General features: G+C 42.2%; 1 protein-coding gene across 5 annotated transcripts in view; it reads left to right on the top strand.

The window, feature by feature from the left end:
• SMOC1 (SPARC related modular calcium binding 1) overlaps window positions 1–11170 on the top strand; it is a 226191-nt gene extending 215021 nt beyond the window's left edge. For 3 of the 5 annotated variants that reach the window (XM_069091792.1, XM_069091790.1, XM_069091788.1), the window contains 3 exons: window positions 4332–4579; window positions 6999–7052; window positions 7534–11170. In XM_069091792.1, the coding sequence (XP_068947893.1) occupies window positions 4332–4579; window positions 6999–7052; window positions 7534–7550 (319 nt within the window). In that variant the 3' untranslated portion in view covers window positions 7551–11170. Of the gene's footprint in view, window positions 1–4331; window positions 4588–6998; window positions 7053–7533 lie in introns of those variants that run through there. The other 2 variants (XM_069091789.1, XM_069091791.1) reach the window with 2 other exon arrangements.
• Window positions 11171–24182: the final 13012 nt, after the last annotated feature.

Raw genomic sequence — 24182 nt, 5'->3', positions numbered from 1 at the left:
TAAAGAGCCATTGTATTATGCATTGTTGATTATGGTGGTGGGGATGCTTGAGTTCCACATGCTGTGTGAGTCTTAATCTCTTTGGGGACTAGTCAAACAGGACACCACGCCTTCGTACCATCTGTTAAGGGGGCTTTATAAGGATCTAATAAGGCATTAATTAATAAACAGTGAAAAACATCTAAGTGTGTGTTGCTCATTCAAACTAAGGCTGAGGGAAGTGACTTGCGTACAGGCTGGAGCAGGGGCTGGCTCTGGAATTCCTGCAGATAGAAGTCATGGTAGTTTCATAATTGGAGTGCAGGCCCCTAGTGAATTTATGTGGGGGCAGGGGCTTTCACCAGCAAATTGCAGAAAAGGAAGGTGGGAGAGGGAGGAGCAGTGATCGAAGTAAAATAGTCTGAGTGAAGCCAAATATGACCCAGAAGCAAGACTCAATTGGAGGACAGGAGGTGGTTAAGGTTCGAGAAAGGTTAACTCCTAAGAATACGGGAGAGGTACAGAGGAAGCGCGATGGATGTGAAGTGGGAGAAAATGAGTTGCCTTATTCCTGTGGAATAGCCCTAAGAGAAAGTAGGGAAAGCCTCTGTGACTGAGCAGCTGAAACCTGGACAGGACGGAGCCCTGGGGGCACATGCTGGAGGGAGCTTTGGCTCCTTGGCAGGACCAGTGGGTCAGATGACCCACTCTTTTCCATCTTCCCCTGACTGAGGCTTTATTATTCCATCCTCTAGGTGAGACATTACGTTATGCTAATCCTAAAGGTTAAAGGAAAAGCTTCATTTTGCCTGGGGATCCCATGACCTCCCCCTAGCAAGGGAAGGATAGACAGTAAACCTCACTGCTTCAGGGTTAGCAGCCTTTCCCTCCCTCCTTCTTAGAAATGCTTCTGACTGGTAAGTAGGTGTCAGACTTTTTTTTTTTTTTTTGCATCCAGCCACTCTTTCTGTCTTTTCTCCTTAGTGTCTCCTCCTCATTGGGTGTGTAGGGAGATTCTTGGCCAGTTGGCTGGGTCATTTTTGGAGCTGTAATTTAGACTACAGTCTTTCTCTTTCTCCCCCACAAGAAGCTACACATGCTAAGATCTCAAAAGAAATTATTTTCAAGTGCCCACCTGGTACAGTCAGATGCCAGAGACCAGCAATGCCATTTATCCCTTTAACAAATGCAGTAGAATACTTAAAAATTGATCACTGTGTACCTTGAAGACAAAAGTCTGCCTTCACCAAATCTTTAAACTCTTTGTCTGGCCTTAAACACTTCCATGTTTGAGGATTGTATATAGGCTGTTCGGAGAAGACCCCTAGGTGTCACATTGGAATAATTTTAGGACCCCCAAGGACAGCATTAATGAGGTCTTATTAGTATTTAAATATTAATCCCTTTTGGATTCTAGTCAGAGTAGACTCTTTAAATTATACTTAGTTATGAGATAGATTATAGGGCAAAGATACCCCAACCTTTCTGTAGAGTGTTATTTTTCATTCCTCTGATTTGTTAAAAGCCTCAATGGGAACAGGACAAAGGTAGCCATAGAAAAAATTCTGAGCAGGATAGAGGCTGCTAACCACTAGCATAGTTCCCACCCTTTGTTGGCCATCTGAGCAAACCAAAGAAAAGAGATGGATATTTTTTTCTAGTCACTCTTCCTGGATTGTAGATCCATCAGGTCAAATTTACCCATCCACGTTTTGATCCTTATCTGTGGTTTAATAATCCCTAGAGGAAGGCTTGTAGTTTAATGCCTTGGATATCTACTCTGCTTATCAAATGTGTAGATAACTCAAAGCTGGAGAGAGATAGCTAACACATTTGACAACAAAGTTGGGGTCCAAAAAGATACCTGTTAAATTTATAGATTGAATCTAATAAAAAAATTAATAGTATTGTCTTACACCTGGATTAAAAACAAATGCAGAATGGAAGAGTAATGACCAAACAACAGTTTAGGTGAAAAAAGCCTGGGGATCTTCATGGATTATAAATTTAATGCTGTAATCCATAAAAAAGTTAATTCATTAATAAGAGTATAATGTCTAAAATAAAGAGAAGCTATAAGCCCATGTACAGTGGAACTGCCCTAGTGAGGATGATAATCACAGTTCAGTTCAGTGTTGTGTTCAGTTTGGGGCGCCACATCTAAAGAAAGATTCTGACAAACCAGAACACATTTGTGGGAGGATGAGAAGATGGTCAGAGGGTTAAGAACCAAATGATAGGTTATGAAGTGAAGGAACTAGGGTTGTTTAGCCCAGAGAAGGGAAGACGTCATTGACTTCATGCATTTTAAGTCCTGTTATGTGAAAAGGTCTAAGCTTTTTTCACTTGGCTCTAGAAGGCAGAACTAGAAGCATTGGTAAGAAGTTATATAGAGGAGAAACTTCTTAATAGAGCCATCCAAAAATGGAATTAGGAAGAGAGGGGGAAAGGTAATCGTATCTCCATTACTTAAGATCTCTTAGTAGAAACTGGAAGACCACGTTGCTGAGGTGACCCTTTTCAATTTTATGATTCTTATTGGATAGTGAAGCTCCAGGGGAGTGCCAGATCTCGGTAAGGCCTTCTCTCCTTCTTAGTCAGATGTTTACTCATGGTAACCTGCCCCAGTGCTCCAGACGAAATTGCTGTCGGTTGAGCGTTGATGACTTCTCCTCACATTTCTTTTCAGGAAACACCAGTCCCGTAATATCAAAGAAAACTATGATTCTTGTTGTTGAATTGTTTTGTGAGAAACCTGGGCAAAGATACTGCAGTGGTTTGTCACTTCCTTCTCCAGTTCCTTTTACAGATGAGGAAACTGAGGCAAACAGGGTTACATGACTTTCCTAGGGTCACACAGTCAGCAAGTATCTTGGATTTGAACTCATGAAGAGTCTTCCTGACTCCAAGCCCACTGCACCAAGTGATGATGCTAGAGTCATTTAATGAGTTGGGATTAGAAGCTACTGGGCTTTGTCCCATTCTGTCAGAGGAGTAGGCTCAGACCCTTTCCTAACTGATTCAGTGGAAGCCCTGTGCTCGGCATTATCAACACAGTCTGTCCATCTAAATGAAGTGCTTCTATTCAGTTGATTGTGTGCTAAGGGTGATATATTTTGTCTGTCTTTTGCAGTTTAGTAAGTTAAGTCAGGCGACTCTCAAGCCATAAATAATTTCCACAAGCTGCATGTATGAATGAGCCTCATGACTTTACATTCACACCATGGCTATAGGGATGTACGCCGCTCTATGAAAGCCAAGGATCCAACTCCTCCATAAAGCCTTCTTTCACTCTTCTAACCCATGATCATCTCTCCCCTCCCTGAAATTTTGTTTCTTTTACTAATTTTCAACACTTTTTACTACTCTATAACCACACTTACATGGTACTTTCATTTGTACAAAATGCTTTCCCTGTAATAGCCCTGAGTGATAGGCAGTACAAGTGTAGTTGTTGCTACTTCACAGGGGAAGACACTGAGCTGCTGAGTGGGGACCTAGACTCAGGTTATCCACCTTCTCACCCTGAGCTTTTCCACTATGCCTCATTACCTTCCCAACCCTCCCCACCCTCAGTAACATATAAAATTAAAAAAAAACAGTTAGCATTTAACTTTGTCCTATGTATTAGAAATGTGTCTCCTCAAGTATATTGCAAGGTCTTTGAGGGGAAGGACTCTATCTTATAATTTGTATCCCCCACAAGACCCAACACAGAAGTGGGCACATAGCAGCCACTCAGATACTTACACACTGTTTGTGGAATATAGACACATGTATGGATATACAGAGATATAAACATCTAGCAATAAGCACTGAACTGGAACAGGGGCCCTTAACCTACAGTCTGTGAACTAATTTTTAAAAAATATAGTTTGATAACTGTATTTCATCATATTTAGTTTCCTTTGTAATCCTTTGAATTTTATTTTTTGTACTTAAAAATACTATTCTGAGGGGTCCACAGGCATCACCAGACTGCCAAAAGGGCCCATCACATGAAAAAGGCTAAATTCGCTGTTCTGGAAGGTGTAATCTTTACTCTGTCTCTGACTTTCCCACTTTTCCTGTGGAGCCTCAACAAAGAATCTCCTGGCCTATTCTAGCTCAGTAGGGTGGGTTGTTTTGTTAAAGGTTGTCTCATTTTGTGGGTTCTTGAGGGCACAGATCCTTTACTCTTTAGATTCAAGCTGGGAGAAGGGTGGATTAGATGTCCTCAATGGTCTGACATGGGACAGGAACCTTATTTAGTCCAACTCCTTGTGAGCCATTGGCTCTACAGATCTGACCTCTGCTCTTGGGAGATCTTCCAAAGTATCTGAGTTGGTGAGGTAGGTATCCTTTGGGCCTAGGTTCTCCGAGCCAGATCCAAGCCACACTCTGGAGGAGCGGGTGGTACATTGGTACTTTAGCCAGCTGGATAACAATGGCAGCAATGACATCAGCAAGAGGGAGATGAAGCCCTTCAAAAGATATGTGAAGAAGAAGGCCAAACCCAAGAAATGTGCCCGGCGTTTTACAGACTACTGTGACCTGAACAAGGACAAATCCATCTCATTGCAAGAGCTGAAAGGTTGCCTGGGAGTGAGAAAGGAAGGAGGTAAGTAGCTGTTCTCCTTCTGTCCGCCTTATAAGTGGGGTCACTGGGCATGGTGGCCTGATGGCCTGGGCCTCTTCGGGTTGCTTGTTCAAGTCTCAAGTACTGCTAGTTCTCTTTTCCTTGATTTTCTTTTATAATCCAGCATAGCTTCATTTCAGAGGGAAATAACAGTGGGGCACCCCCATGACCTGAGAATGTCTTCACTCTCTTTAAGATGACTATCCAACTTTGGTTACCAGACTAAACGATAATAAGGGCTCAGCTAGCTACCAGGTATGAGAAGTCAGTTGCACGCTCTTGTAGAAAGCATTCAAGTAGCAGGGGCTCAGCATTTTGTACAGTACAGAGTACTGGCTTCCATAGGGTATCATGTCACTAATCAGCAAAATATCCTTGTCCTCAGAAAAGATGTGTTCATGTGCTTTCCCTTCTCTTTTCTGGACCTCAGTATCCTCATCTGTAAAGTTAGAGGACTGGACTAGATTCCTAAGGCTCTTCTTATATCTTGTTACTGACTTATTTCAGTCATGCCCCACTCTTTGTGACCCCATTTAGTGTTTTCTTGGTAAATATACCGGAGAGGTTTGCCATTTCCTTCTCCAGCTCATTTTTCACATGAGGAAACTGAGGCAAACAGGATTAAGTGACTTACCCAAAATCAAACAGCTAGCTAGTGTCTGAAGCCAGATTGGAACTAAGAAAGATGAGTCTTCCTGACTTCAGGCCCAGCACTGTACCCACTGCACCATCTAGCTATCCCCCTTCTTCTTTCTACTATGCTATGAATCTAAGCACCTTATTGTTGCTATTAAATTCAGAGGCCCTTCTGCTAATAATACTGCACCTGCCCACCATCACCACCTCAGGCAAGCACTGCTGTTGAATCCATAAAATAAAATGTCTATAGTGATCTGATAGGTGATTGAAAAAAACACCAATTCTGAAAGTTTATCAGGTAGAAAGTATAAGCCCAGAATCCTTGATACTAGAGACAGGGAGGTGGGGGGCAGGGAGTGGGTAGCTATATTGTAGAGGAAGAAAGATAGTGCAAAGTCTGGGTGAAGTAAGAAAACAGCAGAATGAGCCGTTGCCTCCAACTGCTTTTTAAAAATCCAGCAAAGTTTGGGAAACACAGAGACCTTGTAATGGGCATCCCAAGTGGAGGTTATATTGCCCTCTGGTGGCCTGTTGGGGACCATATGCCAGACAGAAGTAGAGTCTGACCTGGAACTATATAGTCCTGCTTTGGGGATTTCCGAAAGAACAAGTGTGTAGGTAGGGAGGTAAGCAGGAGATGGGGAGAGAGGAAGCCAGAGGTTTTGGAGGTGAAAAAAAAATCATACAAACTGATGCTTTAGAAGTAAAGCCCGCCTTTAAGGCTTCTTGGAATTCGAGTCCTTAACCCTTCACGATACAGTGAAACAGCTTCCCAAGGTGAAATACAAGTCTCCGTCCTTGTATTGATCAGAGGACCACCCCCTCTGAGAATGTTTGGTTTGGGTTTTTATGTGCCTTATACCTAGGGTATCTTTTCCTCTGGGTGTCTAAGACAGACAGAGAGATGGACAGATATTGAAAGAGATAGCTAGAGATAAAGACAGATATATGTGTATATATGTGGAGGAAGAGGGAGAGGGAAGGTGAGAGAGAGGGAAAGAGAAAGAGGGAGAGGGAAGGAAGGAGGGAGGGGGAGAGAGAGGGGGAGGGAGAAAGAGAGAGAGAGAGAAGGAGGGAGGGGAAGAGGGAGAGAGAGAGAATCCTTTCTTCATTCCATCTGTCTTTACCATAGATTTTTAAAGGTGGAAAGGACTCCTGGAATCATCCAATCCAACCCCCTCATATAGATGAGAAAACTGAGGCCCAGAGAAATGACTTATCAAACATCATATTTGCCTCAAGGCCACCCAGTTGATTATTGGGAGCACTGGAACCAGCCAGGTCTCTTGTCCCTCCAGGCTCAGTGATTTTTGCACTGAGCAGACTAGAAGGGTGATGGGGGTGGTGAGGCATGCAGAAGATGCTAGCTAGGGTTGTGAGTTCATTCTGAATGACACTCAGACCCCATACCATTCTTCAAGTCAAAAGCCCTCTACATTTTCAAGTAAGAATCCTCACAACAACCTTGAGAGGCAGGTGCTAGTGTTCCCATTTTACAGATGAAGCAGGCTCCAATGACTCCTACAGTTCCTGAATGTCCCAGCAGATTCCAACCCAGCTTTTTCTGACTCCAGTCCAAAGATACTTCTCAACCAGGCATCCGAGAGCTGTGAATACTCATGGAAAATAAACATGGCTACTCAATTTCCATGTTTCGTACACCCACATTTGGGGATTAGGGAACAAAAAACCAGACGTTGTAATGAGCGCCCCCTCCCTCTCCTTTGGTGACAAATCACCTTTGTGTTCTTGTTCCTTGCAGGTAGCAGCATGGGCAGCTTTCCTCATGGAAAAAGACAAAGCATTAACCCATTCAGTAAGTCACTTCCCTCCTTCCCTCCCTTTTCTATCGTTGCTCATTTCCCCTTGGCTATTTAAAAATCCTCTCAGGAAACTTATTCGAGCTCTCTCACTTCTCAATGAAAGGCTGCAAAGGAAGCTGTAGGCTAATGCTTTTATTCCTACCTGATCTAAGAGAGTATAAGCAGTTCAACACAGTTGAGTTTAGGGCTCATGCACAACCACCTTGTGCCTATCAGATGGCAAACATTTTCCCAGGGGAAGGAATAAGCAGAGAAAGCACTGAAGTCCCTCATTCTAATCTGCAAAGTGATTCCTCCAGAGGCAGGGTGAGCTAATAAATTGTGTTTATTTGTGAGCCTAGGTTAAAGGTGATTCTTGACTTAGCTCTCCCCCACAATCTCCCCCTCCCCCCAACAACCACCACCTTATTTGAAGCTTCATTTGCTTTTTGTTTGTATTTTCTTCTTTCTGTACTTACCTATACATATTTCCAGTAGGACAGCTGGTTTAAGAGCAGAAGGGCAGGTGGGGAGTTCGTGCAGAGAGAATGGATCATCAGAGACCTTTGACCCTGACCAGTCACATCCCGCCTAACAGGAGAGGTGCCCAAAATGTTTGCACTTTTAAATCATTCTCTCATTTGTGTGTGTGTGTGTTGTTTTGTTTTGGGTCCTGATTTTTTTTTTAAACACTGTTATTGAATACCACCGTGGGAGAAGAGAAGAGGAAAAAAAAGCAACTTTTCTCTTTTTTTGAATCAGCTACTGACAACTTTTAGAGTTTTGTTTTGTTGAAGTTTGTTCAGCCTTGAGAAGAAAGAGATTTATATACTGTATATAAATATATATGTGAATTGTATAGTTCTTTTGTACAAGTTTCAGAGTTGATGTTTTCTTTCCTTCACTCCACTAAAGGCTTGGGGGAAGCAAATAATTCAAAATCTATCCTCATTCTGCTTGGAAACTGACCCTCCCTCTTTATTTTATTCCTTAATTCTCCTCAATAATGTATATGGAGACGTGAGTCTTACCATTTCAATTGTAGTAGCCCTGGTGGGATTGCTGATTACCTTACCGGAGGAAGAAGGTGTCTTTACTACCCCGATGGAAACAGTACCTAAACTGGTAGCTGTTGGAGCAAGCTCCTTGGGCTATTAGTGTTTCCTCCTTCAAAGGGTGTTTGGGTTCCAACTTGGAACACAGGGTGGGAAGAGGACCCTAAAATCTTTATCAGGTTATGGAGGGTAAAGGTGCCTAGCAGTCACCTGGGTGAAAACATTCCCTCCTTTCTCTGGGAAATAAATTTACTGTAATCTAGTTCGTTGGCATTCTAGAATCTCTGGGAGGGAGATTTAGGGCTTCCTAATTGGTGGGGGGGTGTTATGTAGGCTTTATGTATATTTCTGTAAGAACAGTTTTTTAGCCAATTGGGACTGAAGAAGAGTTGAATTGATTGGAGGGGTAGGGATAAAGAGAGGGGGGAGAGGGAGAGAGGGAGACGGAGAGAAAAGAAAGAAAGAACATGCTAGCTTTCTCCAGGACTGATACATCTTGTGGTTCAGGGAACTGGAAATAGTGATAGAAATTTATGTATGTATGGGGTAGGCTTCCAGTGCATGAGATGGGAGAGTACTGGTGACAGCAGCATTTCATGCCAGGGATGGGATTTAAGGGTCGACTCCCTCCTCTTCCTAGTTTTGGAGAATGGACACATGGGAAAAGTGGTTATTGGTCAAAGCAGAAAGTAACTGCCTCTGCTCTTGTAGCCTTAGTCACCTACAGTGAATTTTCTTGCAAGGGGGTTAATAGCCAGTGTAAGATTCTATGTTATCACCAAGAGGAAAGCATAAGGAATTGTGAGACCTACTCCAGTATCTACAAACTAAGGAAACCCTTCGTCATCAATGTATTAATAATCTCAGTCCATTGGCGTGGTCTTCTAAAATGAGTGTCAATCTAGGAAATTTTAGATCCATACTCACTCTGAATGTAGTGTTGTCCCACGCGAAAGTGAAGAATTAATGAATGACTTCAGCCAGCCATCCTTTCAGGAACTGCCTAATTTACAGGTTTATCTGAACTTCTTTAGGAGATCTGGGATTCCATGAATGTGGTTTTATCTCTTCTGATGCAGATGGCAATGACTCTGTCTTGAGTTGCTGTGACCAAAATAATTAATTACCTGGTAGCCAACCCTCTGATGATGAGTCTCTGTGTATTTAATTAAGCTGAGTTTGGGATGGAAGACATAGTTCATCTCTAAGCCTACGGTCAAAGTCTTTCCACCTTGAGAAAAACTTTCAGACTTTGAACTCCTTTAGCATAACCTGTGCCAACCCAGAATCACCTCTACACAATTACCAATAATAATAACAGTCTATACTTATGAATGCTGTATAATTGGCCAAAGGTAGCGTGGTGTAGGGTTCAAGTCCTGACTTGACAAGTCCATGTGTGACCGTGTGCAAATCACTTAGACTATTAGTGCCCCCAGAAGACTCTCCAAAACCATAAGTCGCATTTATTAAGTCATTTTTTCAATTGTGTCCATCTCTCTGTGACACCATTTTTGGATGTTTTCTTGGCAGAGATATTGGAGTGATTTGACATTTCCTTCTTCAGCTCACTTTATAGATGAGGAACTGAAGCAAACAGGGTTAAGTGACTTGCCCAGTGTCACACAGCTAGTAAGCGCCCAAGACCCGATCTGAACTCATGAAGATGAGTCCCTCTGGTTTATCTACTGTGCCATCTAGTCACCTATAAGTTGTGTAGCAAATTAAAAATATGCATTGGTAGAAGGAGTTTCTTCCCAGGGAATTCCCCAATACCAATAAAATTATTATAGGACTGACAAAAAATTTTTTTGAAAAATATTTTTCATACAATCTCATTCAATCTTGAAAACAGAGCCATGAGGTAGACAATAAGGAAACTGGTTCAAAGGGCTTAGTAGGATTTAGGGAACAGGAAAGCCTACCCTCACATAAAGTTAATTCACATTCTAGCCCCTGTTCTCCCACTAGATCTTTCCTGACCCTCCGAGAAATATAGAGGTGAAGACAGCATCATAGGGGAGTGCTACACAGGGTGGGACACTTGCCTTTGACGTGTTTCATTACCATCTTTCTCTTCTAGCCCAAGAGAAGCATGCAAAGCTTGGCTTCCCCTTTCTTGGGTCAGGGGTTTTTGCTGCATTTAATTTATGGGTAAGAAATACTCAAACTAGGTCTTGCTTCAGTGTGAATTAGCCAATTTGTTTACTAGCCCTCCCTTTATCCCCCCTGGTCTTCTGGTGTCCACACTGATCAAATCTAGCCACTGTCCAGATAGAGGGACTTAGAACAGGGGGGTTCTTAGTTTCTCCATCTGTAAAATGAGCTAGAAAAGAAATGGCACACCACGTCAGTGTCCTTGCCAAGAAAATCCCAAATGGAGTCACAGAGTCAGACGTGACTGAAACAACTGAACAGCAAACCTTTTTGTGCCGTGAGACCCTTGGGTAACATGGTAAAAGGTACAGACCTCTTCTCAGAATAATGCTTTCAAAAGATAACTAAAGGAAATGCTAAGTTTCAGTTAGAGGTTAGTGAAAATAAAAATGTGATTGTTCCCCCATCCAAGTTCACAGACTCCCTGAAGTCTATCCATGGGTCCCAGATGAAGAACATTTGGCTTAAAGGTTTACCACAGGGTTTGCTTGTAGAGCCCAAGCCACTTTGGATTGAAGGGACTCCGTGTACCATCTTTCACCTTAGATTAAAGACACAGCACAGCCTGTTAGGGTGGTCAAAAGTGGGCTCTTAGACCTGGGTGGAATAACTTGAGAGGGATGGAGCTGTGACACAGATTGATTAGAATGGGAAAGATGCTGATTTAAACCAAAAGTGCCTCTGGCCTCCCAGGAGAGACTGACTGGAAGAAGGATGTGTATTCCAAGTTGGGTTGGGGGGGGGGGTGGCAGGTTAACAGGCTCCCTCCTTATCTAAATGGTGAGATGCTCCGACTTTCAGACTACACTTTTCTCTGGAGTCATGGTTATAGACTGAAGGCTGAATACAGACAGCACTCCAGAGTTCTCTCTGCAGTGGTTTGGGTGATTTGTGTATTGAACAAAGGGGTTTGGTCACTTTTTAAAATAAAAAAAAAGAATAAATCTCAGTGTCTGCATTCTTTGTCTCTTGGGCCCTTCTATTTCCTAGAAAGTCCGTCTTTCTGGGATGGCTTGAAATTTCCCAACTGTGTATGACCTTGGAGCCCTGGGATTCTGCCCTGCTTCTCTCTTCATTTCTGCAATGCACCAGCAAGAAAACGAAGATGTAGCCACAAGATGGCAATGTGTGCTGGCGAGTCAATGAAAACAGTCCTGGTGTAGTAGGGTTATATTTGAGGAATCTCCTTATAACTCACATTTGGAAACATACACTCTGCACATAGCCTACAGACCTGAAAATCATTTAGCGTTCAAGTAGCAAGAAGCTGGGTCACTCTCTGGATAACAGATTTACTCCCAGCCTGGGGGTTGGGAGGAAGGCTATACATCCTCTCCTGCTCAGTCATCCCTAAGAGCCATGTCAACATGATCACCACCTCCAGGTTCTCCATTTCTTATGTGTCTCCTCTTGCCAATTCTCCTCCCCCACTGCACTATGACCCTTATGGCTAGAAGTCAGAGTCATTACCAAAGAATTAAGTCTTTGCTGCCAACATCTTTTAACTCCTTTTCTAAGGAAGACAGCGTAATACATTTGTGGGACGCTGAATCTGCATGTGGAAGGTCTGGGTTTGAACCCCTGGCTCTGCCAAGCCTCTGTTTCCCCCTTTATAAAAGGAGGAGAGGTGGTGGTAGGCTACATAGACAACCTGTAAGGTTCCTTTCAGCTCTCAATCTATAAGCCTAAAATCTTTTTCTGCCTTCTTCAGTTTTCAGTCACCTGTGAAACTAACAGATCCATAGAGAGCATTCACCCTGAATCTCCCAGGCTGTCCACTAACCTTCCTTCCCCTCCTTGATGAGGAGGATTTGGTCTTCTAAAAACCACACTGGTAAAGTTTGTTCCCCCCACCCCATTCATCTCCACTTAACTACAGCTTTTTAATGAAAGAAGCCCAGCTCCTGATTCTGCACTTTATATCAATCAACAGATATTTATTAAATTCCTATGTGCTAGGCACTGTAGATTTCCAATACCAAGGCTTTCACCCTGTTCTCAAGGAGATTGCATTCTGTAGGGAGAGACAACATGTAAAAGTGTACACAAACACAAGATCATTTTTAGAGAAGGAGCCACTAGTAGCTGGAGGAATTCCTATGTTCATGCTTGCCTTTCCCCAAGATGTATGTCCATTCGTCCTGGTTTTTTACCGTTGAATATTCTATGTGGAAAACAATCACTTTTTCAGTGATTTTCAGGAGGAGGGGATGGGGATGGAACACACACTTCTGGCTTCCACTTGGTAACCAAAGGAAGTTTCTTGGGGGAAGGGAATCAGATAATTGACCCTTAGGCTCAAAGCTGTGGCTTTTACTAATAAGCTTTGGCAAGCTTATCTCATCCATAATATGGACATTACCCATGACACCCACACCCAAGAAACTTTCGTTCCTAGCCTTTCCTAGCCATAGCCTTTCATCTATAGCCTCCATTTGTTCCAATTGGGAACGGTTAGGCTTAATTTGGGGTTGTAATACTACTTCAAGGAGTCAATGACAGAATTTCAGAGCTGGAAGTGACCTCAGAGGCCCCATGTGGTATGAACCATCTTCCATTTCATTAGCTATCCCACCCACCTCTATGGCACCTGCAAATGATATAGGTCATCTATGCTTCATGCAAGTCAGTAATTAACATGGAGAGATCTCATCTTCTGGATCGTTACCTTTACCTCAGAACCAAAAAGACTCCAGTCCAATTCCCCCAAATCTACCAGCTCACCCTGACTTAACATTGTCTAGCTCTTTCTGTCCCTGGCCCCCATTATCACTCTAGTCAGCTACAGAACATAGCTGGACTTAGAGTCAGGAAAACCCGAGTCAAAATCCTGCTTTAGACATTTACTAGCTATGTGACCCTGGACAGCTCACGGACACTCTGCCTCAGTTCCATTGGCTGTAAAACGGAGATATTCATAATAGCACAATCTTCCAGGGCTGCTGTGAAGATTCAGCGTGATGACGTTTGTAATGTGTTTTGCAAACCCTAAAGTATTATGTAAACGCTAGCTTACTGTTAGTATTAGTCTTTCTTTCATCCACAAAGACCTGCCAAGGAAGCTTGCTGCCCATCCTTCCCCTTCCCTAACCAAGCATTTGGTGCCAGTAAATAGAGGCAGGGAAGGAGAAAAGTAATACAAGCTCTATTTAGTCACCATTACATGGGGAAGTGATTAAAATCCCCTATAACACCCCAGGATTTTCTCTTTTCTCCTGGTTTATAGGACCAGTTTTATTTCTCTTATAAAAATAAAGGCTTTAGGTATGTTTAGGGAGAAGGAGCAGGGAAAAAAATGATTTCTGTTCATTGAAAAAAAAATTTTTTAAATTGTTGGGCCAGGAATATTTCCACCACAAACCTTTCTTGAACCCCTATCCTTTTCCATTTCCAGAGAGCCTCTCTCTAGGCCACATCCTTGGTCTCCCAATTATGTTTCTGAATGCTGGTACTTCTCTCCCTCCCCCACCATATATACACCCCTAAGTTTTTACACCATACTACAGTAGTCCACGAGGCTGGCAGCTGCGCCACCTGATACTATGATGTTACAACCCTACATGCCATCATTCTCCCTTGGAGAAATTTTGTAAAACTTGGACTCAGTCAAAAGACCACAGGTTCCCCACCCCTGGAGAGAAACTTGATTAAATCACAAAGATTTCAGGGGGTCAGCGAACTGAGATGGGAAAAAATGACATCTTTGTTTTCACCAACCTCTAATTGAAATTTAATATTCCTTTTGATTGTGAATATAGGAATCTGCAACAATATTCTGAGAAAGGGGCCATAGGCTTCTGCAGACTGCAGATCCATGACATACACAAAAAGGACAAGAACATCCAGTTTATGGAGAAAATGAATGTTGGGCTTTCCCGAAGACAGTGGCATATGAATGGCACCCTTCCAGATACCACTCTCAGGAGCTAACATGCCCTGCTCCCTAACTCTGGTCTCACTCTTCTGTTGTTAATTCATTAACCAAATCTCCTTTCACAGGTCAAATCCTATTACAATGGACAGTGATGGACTACAATACTTTATAAAGAAAAGTTCTAAACTCTTAACTGGTAGCCCACTGATTTTAAATACTATTCAACACCACATTATTTTTAGTTCAGTTTGGAATAATTTGGGAATCATCTAATGGTATCTATCATTTCTGTAAGCCAGAGAATAAAGATCATCCTACCTTGATACTGTCATCATAGGATTTCTAGGGACTGTGCTCCCAATGGTACAGTGTCTTGGTCTGAAGAACATACTCACTTCTCTTCCCCCAGCCCCTTTATTAAACAACAGACTCAGAGGAACTGGTTTGTTCTTTTCAATGAGTACAAAAGGGCATGAAAGTCAAAAGTTTGATTCCATTGGCTCTTGCTGTCACTCATTGGTTTTTGGTATTTCTCACTCATCAACCCCTATCTCCAAATCCCAAATTCAAGAGTCCCCATTAACAAGTGGACCTTACTAGATGGGTCAAGAGCTTCCAAAAGCATCCTCCATGGAAGGCCTCCTACCCTTCAAAAAGATCAAATCCCTTAAGACATTACAGGATAAACAGAGAGCCCAGCCAACTTCTGATGTGGTCTAGTACAGACCTCCCCTCTTCTTCCCCAAACAGACATATCTAAAAGTGATGTGTAGAATTTTGGAATCAAGTCCTAGCTCTGTTATGTAAGAATATGTACTAAGACCAAGAAGGAACTAGCCTGTGCCTTCATCTTTCCTTTATGCCCTGTGCCTGGGACTAGTCAGTCAAGTGGTGTTCAGAGTCACCTGAATTGTTTCAACCAGAGTCACTAATTCCCTGAGTGTTTGGGTCCCAAAGAAGGTATACTACAAAGCATGCATCACATCACTGGGCAGTCACACACAGCCATCCAGGGGCATGCTGGAGCCAGCTGTTTCAGCTAGCCCATTGTTAAATTTTCTTTGTGAGTATCTACACCTCAGAATCCAGTAAAAGCTAAAAATTACAGCTTGATTTATTACTTTGCTGATTGTCTGCCAGGGGTGGAAAACTTGTGGCCTTCTAAATCCTTAAATCCAAATAAATTTGGATTTAGTCAAAAGGCTGCAACTTAAGGATTTAGAAGGCCATGTGTGGCCTTAGGGCTGAAGGTTTCCCACCCCTGGCAGACTTAAGAAAGTTGATGGAGAAAATGTTTTAAATGCAGATTAAATTTAAACTCTTGTCCTGTGTACTTTTGGCTCGGTTGTTAAACATTTTATAACAACTCTCTGCAACCATCTCATTTATCACCACCACCTCCCCCAATCCAAGGAAAACAGGACGGTCACTACTGTTCCTGATCCCTCTTAGTCTTTGCTTTCCCACCACATCATCACCACAGCGTCCAGACTGCCCTCCCACAGAGGCAGCTCTTTCTGAGGTCTCCTGTTCACTATGAGTTGGATCATAAGATTTTAGAGAAGATTTCCAAGTGTCCCCAGCTTACTGAAACCAGATCTCTCAAGTGATTCAGAGCATCAAGGCCAAAAGCAGAATGAGGATCTTGAATTGTCAAGTCGTCTCCCACTGAGCCATCCCACCACCATCTTTTCTCCTTGCCTTACACGTTACTCCACCCCCCTACTGTGATCCGGGGACACAGTCTTCCTTTGCTGGTCCACGAACAAGACAATCCATCTTGCAGCCCAGGCATTTTCTTTTACTATTTCCTCATGCCTGGAATGCTCTCCCTCCTAAGCTCCACCTACCACTTTCCTTGGCTTTCTTTAAATTCCACCTCCAGAGCTATATTTCAAGAACTCATAAAGCCCATTGGAGTTCAAATGGAGCTATCTGACTATGCCTTTGAACCCAAATCACTCTGGCTCTCACTGATTGGCCACTAATAATTCTCAGTCCAAAACTCCGATGCTCATTATTTGGGTTTTGATGGCTCAGAGTGAGGGTAAATAGCAACTGTTTCTGTTCTGGATGGAAATCTGAGGGTCTTCCCCTCCCAGACCGATACATTTGTGCAGGCAAACTAGGCCATCTTTTGCCTCAGGTTTTACCTAGCCTTTAATTACTAAATGGGTGTTGCCTCAGACAAACTGAGACCTGGGAAAGACTAAGGTCTAAGCTTAAAAAGGTCAAGGTCTTTCACCGCATCTGGGGCCATTGCCTGTCATCCTGAGTCTTGCCACTAGATTCCAATCACTCTGGAGAAGAGAGTGGGGCTTATGACTTTGCATAACTCTGCCTCACTTAAATCCAATTCACTTGTAAATCAAAACATCACCTTCCTGATGTCATTGGTCTTCTTTGAGAAGGAAGGATGAGCAACGACAATTCAATCCCAACTAAAATTCCATTTTCTTCTGGAAGCCTTTTACCTATCGCGCCTTCCCTCTTTCGTTTCCCAATTATTCTGTATGTAGCTTATTTGCTTGTTGTCCTTCCCATTAGATTGTGAACTCCTTGAGAGCAAGGCCTGTCTTATGTTTCTTTGCATATCCCCAGAACTTAGTATAATACCTGACACATAGTAGGCATTTAAAAAATGTTTATCGACCTATTAACACATAAGGTCAACATTTAGGTCCATAACTGAGGCAAGTGACCCAAAGAACAATGGAAAAGAAGATGGTGGGTGTGAACAGGCTGCAACCTGTTACTAATGACTATTAGTGTGCTAAAAACATCATAAAAGGGGCGTCTAAATGGCACAGTGAATAAAACACTGGCCCTGGAGTCAGGAGGACCTGAGTTCAAATCTGGCCTCAGACACTTGACACACTTACCAGTCGTGTGACTTTGGGTAAGTCACTTAACCCCAATTGCCCTCCAAAAAAGGGAAAAAAAAGTCATAAAATTCATCCAGGTCACTTATGATTAGAAAATAGAGTGAGAGATGAGAACATGGGTCTAGCGTTGGAAGAGACATCAAGTCATCTAGATCAACCCTAATTAAGACTTTACAGATAAGGAAACTTGGACCCCTGTGGGTTGCCCATGGTCACACAGGAAGTGCCAGAGAAGGGATCTGAACCCAATCGCATTGATCCCAGAGCTCTTTGCACTTTGCCTCAGCAATGGTCTCCATGATATGATAACCTAGAGAAAATACCTCTGGTATGTTGGACAAATTCTCTATAAAAGATTTATGAGAGGACTAGACAAGGTTCCGTTTATTGAACGAGTATTGGTGGGTAACTGTCTATACTTCTGGAGAGAATGCCCCTGTTGATGAGATCCTATATCCACTGATGTCTTTGTGGGGAGAGCAGTGATTTCACTGCTGGTCAGAGAGCAGGACAAAGGTGCACTGACTGTATGGGCTCAAGTGAGTGACAGGGGCATAAAAGGAATTTTCTCACCCTGAGATATTAGACTTAATTCAAAGAATAGCAGCTTAGGCAGAAGAAAAGCAGTTAAAAAGACAGGCTTAACTTTCCAGGGTTTCTCTAAATGGCTGGGTGGCTACATAGCTGGCGAACTGTGGGGGTCTGAGTCACAAAAGAACTGATAGACCCTAGGTGATAAACTTAAATAGCTGAGACTGTTGCCCTCACAGGACAAGGCCACATAGAAGCTCCAATTTGGTGAAGAATCCTTAGAAAACTCAGCAAAGCTACCAGTAGATGTCGCAATAGCAAAAAGAATATTTCAACTGAGCACTCCAGCAATTTGCAGCAAGGGAGAGAGCAGCTCAGGCCTTGATGACATTGCCGCACTGGCCACGTGACATTGCTGGCCATTGGGGAAGCGAGCTGCTTCTGGGCCAGAGAGTGGTTCCAAGGGAGATGCAGCCTGAAGCGCATGAATTGCCCTAGCCCAGGTGTTCTTCCTTCAACGATGGGAAAACCTACCCTTTGGTTGGGTATGGTGTATTTTCCATGTCACTTATTTTCTGTGCTGTTTAATGCTTTTTGCTTTCAACTAGTGTCCTCTGGAGTGTTTAAAAGAAACATTAGTGGGGCTTTTTAGGGGTGGATGCTTGCCCAAAATGGGCCTTGAACCCAGGGGTAGATTTCAGGGGGCTCACACATGAGGGAGAGACACCAAGGCTGTATTCACATGCAGGCTGACTGATTGAGGTGCACCAGTCAAGGTGAATCCATGCAACCTCCTTAAGCTCCTTGAGGAGAAGAGAATGTATCTCTTCTAAACTTTGTCTGTCTCTGTCTCTCTCTCTGTCTCTGTCTGTCTGTCTCTCTTCCCAGGACTTTTCTGTCTCATCCACAAGATGAGTTTGAACTAGATAATCTATAAAATGAGAAGTTTGAATTTCTGATACTGTGTTCTAAGGAAAGAGATGAATGATTCAGTGACATCATGAACTGCATATAGGTATAGAAAGTTATAGTGAAATAGGAAATGGCAAAAAATGACTTGAAGGGCCTATTCAGGGAGCTGTATTAACAATGTCCTGTTTGACCAGATCAAGAGTTGAAAACTGATAGAATGATAGATTTAGAGTGAGAGAAGCTGGCTTTGAATTCTGACCCTGCCACTTAGTATCTGTGTGGCTTTAGTCAAGTCAATTGGGCAGCTAAGTGATGCAGTGGATAAAGTGCCAGACCTGGAGTTAGGAAGGCCAAGTGTTCAAATCCAGTCTTACCAGCTGGGTGACCCTGGACAAGTCACTTAACTCTGTTTGCCTTAGTTTCCTCACATGAGGAAATGTAAAATGAGCTGGAGAAGAAAATGGCAAACCATTCCAGTATCTTTACCAAGAAAACCCCAAAAAGTTGAACACGACTGAAAAACTGAACAATAAAGTCAAATCAGTTAACTTCTCTGGACCTCGGTTTCCTCCTCTGTACAATGAGGGAATTAGACTAGATGGCTTCTGAGGTCCCTTTCTGTTCTTGATTCTGTGGTCCTATGAGAATATCTAGCCTCTTCACCTTAAAGGACATTTTCAGTGTAAGCGTTTACACCTTAGAAATTGAAATATGCTACAAACCAGCGTTTAATTTATTGTTTTGTTGATTTCCTAGACTTGAGGGAATGATGGACAAAATGCTAGTAATGCTGATTAAACTTAAAAGGGTGTCTTGCATATATTTTGGGGAGCTGATTGTTAAATTTTTATCAGCACACCAAGGTCCAAAGAATGCTAGATTTAGGCTCAGAGGACCTTAGTTTGAATCCCAGCTTTGCCATTTAAATCTTTTGGGGTCTTGAGCAGGTCCTCCCTGGGCCTCAATTTCCTCATTGATAAAATGAGGGGGTTAAATTAGGCTATACCTACAATTCTTTCTATAATCTATGATCTGAGTAATATGCCAAGGTCAGCAGCTGGTTAGTGCTGGAATCAGGTCTAGAACCCAGGTTTTTTTAATCCTAGTACAGAAAATGGTTAGGACCATTTACAGAAAAGGACATTTGGGGAGAATAATGCCTGAAAATGGGAAAATGTGACAACTGTGTTAAGTAGGCAGGTACAACGAGACATCTAGAGAAAATTATGTGAACGGCTAGCCACGAGAGTCTACTGAAATCTGGGGACATTAAAATACTATATAAATTTTAGCTTTTTGACATAAAAAGGAACATAATTCAAGGCTGCAGGAATAAAGTATGTGTCTAGAATATGGGAGGTACTATTGCTGCTGTGCTCTACTTTAGTCAGACCACTTTGGGAGTATTGGGTACCATGTTTTAAGAGAGAAATGAACAAGTGGAGCCTCTCAAAGAGGGTAACAGCCAAGAGAGTATGAGACTGTAAACCCCCTCACATAAGGGGGACTTGGAGGAACTAGGAACATTTAAACCTAAAAAAGAGAAAGCGAGGGGCAGGCATAATAGTTTTCTTCACATATTTCAAGGACTGATATATGGAAGGATATTTAGTCTTCATGTGATCCTAGAGAGCAAAACTGAGGGCCATGAGTGAGAGGTATAGGGAGGAAAAGTTCAGCTGAAGGGAGAGCCTTTTAAGTGGAGTTGTCCAACAATGGAACAGAACGGAACAGGATGATGACCATCTGTCAGGGATGCTCACATAACCCTCAATATCTGACCAGCCTGAGACCATCCTTCACATCCATCCACCCAGAACATCTTTCCGCCTGTCCTGCATGTATATTCCCTCCTCTCAACCTCTTTCCACTAGTTTCTTCAGCAATGGTAATCAGAACAAAGCTAGCATTGCTTCTGGAAAGAGGTTATTAATTACCCCATGGTTCCACTCAATATTCCTGTGACTCCCCAGACCAAACTCTTTTCTCCAGCCATCACTTTCTTACACATGGTATCACCCCCTATTAGAATACAAGTTCCTTGAGGGCAGGAATTGTCTCATTTTTGTCTAGAACAGTGCCCAACACGTGGCAGGGGCTTAATAAATGCGATATGAATTGAACCAATGCAAAAATTTCTTACGTAAAGGAGAAGTTCTTGCATTGGTATGATTCATCTTCCAGCACCCATTCTCCTTTCCTAAACTCCCTAGTTAGTAACCCCCCATATTAATTCTGCTTATCTTTCGTATTTCCTTTGGTGTCCCTATTTTTTGCTCTCATTAGAATTTAAGAAGGGCGGGAACTATTTCATATTTCATTTTTATCTTTGTATCCCAGTGCCTAGCCCAGAAGACAGTAGGTTATTAATAAATACTTGATATACTAATGTGCTTTTAGTGGAGCTAGGAATTGGTCAAAACACCGTGGAAAGCAATTTGGAAATAGACACCCCTACTGACTAGGGATAAATCCAAAGAAGTCAAAGAAAGGGAGAGGAGACTCATTTACTAAATATTTATAGTAGCCCTTTGTGTTGTAGCAAAAGGGAGGGGTGCCAATCAGTCAGGGATTGGGTGAATAAATTATGATATATTGACATCATATAATATTATTGTACCATATAAAACGATAAAAGGAATGGATTCAAAGAAATCTGAAGTTCCTGTGAACTGACATGGAGCGAGGTGAGCAGAACCAGGAAAACAATTTATATCAAGACGGCAATAATGTAGAGGAAAACAATTTCTAAGGACAAGAATCCTGATCAATGTAATAACCAATCAGTTGTGAATTCAGAATACTCACAATGAAGCATGCTTCCTGCCTCTTAGCATAGAGGTGACGGAATACAGGTGCACAGTGATACATATTTCTTCCGACATGGCCAATATGTAGATTCATTTTGCTCGACGATGCTAATTTGTTCAAAGAGAGATCTATTGCTCAGGGGTATGGGTAGAGATGGGGGTAGAGAAGTTAGTGGGTATAGCAAAGTGATGGGGGACGGTGAAAGGAGGGAGGGAGAAAAGTGGATAAACATCAATGGAAATGTTAAAGAATATGCAGAAGAGAGCCAAAGGAAATTCAGAAGGGGACACAGACAGTAGGGCAATTTTGTTACCATCATGTTAAATTTAATATACATTTTAAAAAAATTGTACATAGTAGAAGTTCACAATGTCAAATACAACCATTTTTCTTTGCTTGTTTATTGAATGTTCTTGTTTGTTGTTTTTCCAGTTTATGTTTAAAAAGAGAGTTGTTAAAAGGTGGAAAATGCTTGCTAAATGGAAGTATGAGTGAATTGGAAAAGAGTTTGGACTGAATGACCTAAGGTTCCTTCCAATTCTGTGTGCATACCTTATATGCAATGGGAAAGTATGGAAGAAATGCATCTGCTAGAAGAACAAAATGAAGTTTAGAAATGAAATATCTGAAGAAGAATATGTGAAAGGGTATAATGAAGGGCATAAATGAAAGGTACAGTGGGGTGTTCCATGTACCAAGTAATGAAATATATTTATGTAGGAGTTGTATGGACCGTAAGTTTCAGTGAGATATTCATGTTCAAAGAATATAACATTGTAGAGCTGCTAAGCTGACTGAACAGCAAATTTAGGTCTTGGCCATGCCCATCAGTTGAGTAGGAATCTTGGTAGTGTTGGTCGATACATTTTAGGAAGGCTGCATGATCCAGTGGAAAAACATTCCAGATTTAGAGTGAGATGGAATCTGCGTCCCATGGTACCCGTGTGTTACTTCCCCTCTCTAGGCCTTAGTTTCCTCATGTGAAATAAAGGGGTGAACTAGGTGATCTGATGAATTCCCTCCCAATTCGGTACCAATTCTGCGATTCCCTGCTGTTAATTGCGGGCACCACCATTAGATACCCTCATGTTTCAAAGGGTGTTTATATAATAATTTGGAGCGATACCTGGATTATCTGGATTGAGAAAATAAGGAACAAGAAACATATAAAAGCACTGGGATTCTGCCAGTTTCCGAGTGATCCAACTGGAGCAGGTGGCAGAGATCTTGGCTAAGGTCGGTCTACAGGAGAAAAAGATGCTAAAAGATTGGAGAATATCATTTGTGAGATAATATCAACGAATTAAAATAATCTGGTCAAGAGAAACAAAATATTAAGGGAGGGAGTACTTAAGGACAGTAAGGAGGCAGGAGTGTCAAGGATAGAATCCTGGGGTGGGAGTCAGGAGACCTGGGTTCTGGTACCTATTCTGCTACTTACTTTGCTGTGTGTCCTTGGACAGGTCACTTCTCTATCATATCATTTTTTTTATCTTTTAATGAGAATTTTGAACTGGAAAATCTTTAAGATACCTTCTGAAGGCAGTCTGCTACAGTTGAGAATGAATCTAGTTGACTCTAGAATCAGGAGACCTGATTTGAATCTTCACTCTGTTGTTTATTATCTATGTGACTATGGATACGCTTTACTTCTATGGAATTCAGATAGGTAGCTTAGTAGGTAAAATTCCTGGCCTGGAGTCAGGAAGACCCATTTCATGAGTTCAAATCTGACCTCAGATACTGGCTGTGTGAACTTGGGCAAGTCACTTCACCCTGTTTGCCTCAGTTTCCTCATCTGTCAAATGAGGCGGAGAAGGAAATGGTAAACCACTCCAGTATCTTTTCCAAGAAAACTCCAAATGTGGTCATGAAGACTCAGACACCACTGGAAAATGACTAAACAACAAAATAAATGGGTTGGGCTAGATGAGCTCCCAATTTACTTCCATCTCTAAATCTGTAATCTACTTTGCAATTCTGTAGGATTTCATTGGAATAAGAAACTCCCAGTAAGAAAGATCTGAGTTGAAATCCTGCCTCAGACGTACTAGATGGGTGACCTTCAGCAAGTTATTTACCTACTGCTTGCTTCAGTTTCCCCTACTCTAAAATGGGGATTATAATAGAATCTACCTTCCAGGGTCATTGTGAGAATCAAATGAGATAATAGCTATAAAGTGCTTATCACAGTGTCTGGCACATAGTAGGTGCTAGTTTCCTTCTCTGGGCCTTACTTTCCTTGTTTATAAAATAAGAACATCATATTCAATGATTTCCAAAGTTCTTTTCAACTTTGTATCCTAAGTAAGATGACCGTGGTATTTTGAAAACAACTCTGCCTAGTGAGCTAAATGAATGTACTCTAAGACCTATTCAAATGGTGTTCTTGGCTTTAAGACCAACTCTGTTTCTACTATACCACACTGACTTTCACAGATCTATAACTATTTTAAATAAAAGGAGATTTATAATAGATTGGGCATTGGCAATCTTTCTGAAGTGGTCATATGTCTGACTCTCATGGCCCTCTTATAATTAATTATAAATCTAAGAAGGATATGAAAGAGTGGGTGTTGGCAGTCTTTGCCACTGTCCATTTGTTCATTTCATCATGAGATGAGAATGTCAGAGTTGTGTGGTATCTTATTAAATAAAAGACTGGGTTAGAAATATCATCAGGGGGGCAGAGGCAAGATGATGGAGTAGAAACAGGACTTTTGCGGGCTCTGGCTTCCACCTCCTCCAATTCATGTAAAAAATTACTCTAGACAGACTTTGGAGATACCAAATGTATACCAACCCACAAAGTGACAGAGAGAAGCTAACCTCCTCCTGAAGAAAGCCCAGCAGGCTGGCAGGAAGGAATGCTCTGGGAGCCCAGCCCAGCCCCATGGGAGCCTGAAGTTTTAGCCTCAG

Source organism: Petaurus breviceps, unplaced genomic scaffold (genome assembly GCF_028583685.1).
Source record: "Petaurus breviceps papuanus isolate PSGF00001 unplaced genomic scaffold, PetGlider_PUasm1.0 189, whole genome shotgun sequence".
NCBI classification, from domain to species: Eukaryota; Metazoa; Chordata; class Mammalia; order Diprotodontia; family Petauridae; genus Petaurus; species Petaurus breviceps.
The sequence above is the reverse complement of the archived record's forward strand: the minus strand, read 5'-3'. Positions and strand labels throughout refer to the sequence as shown.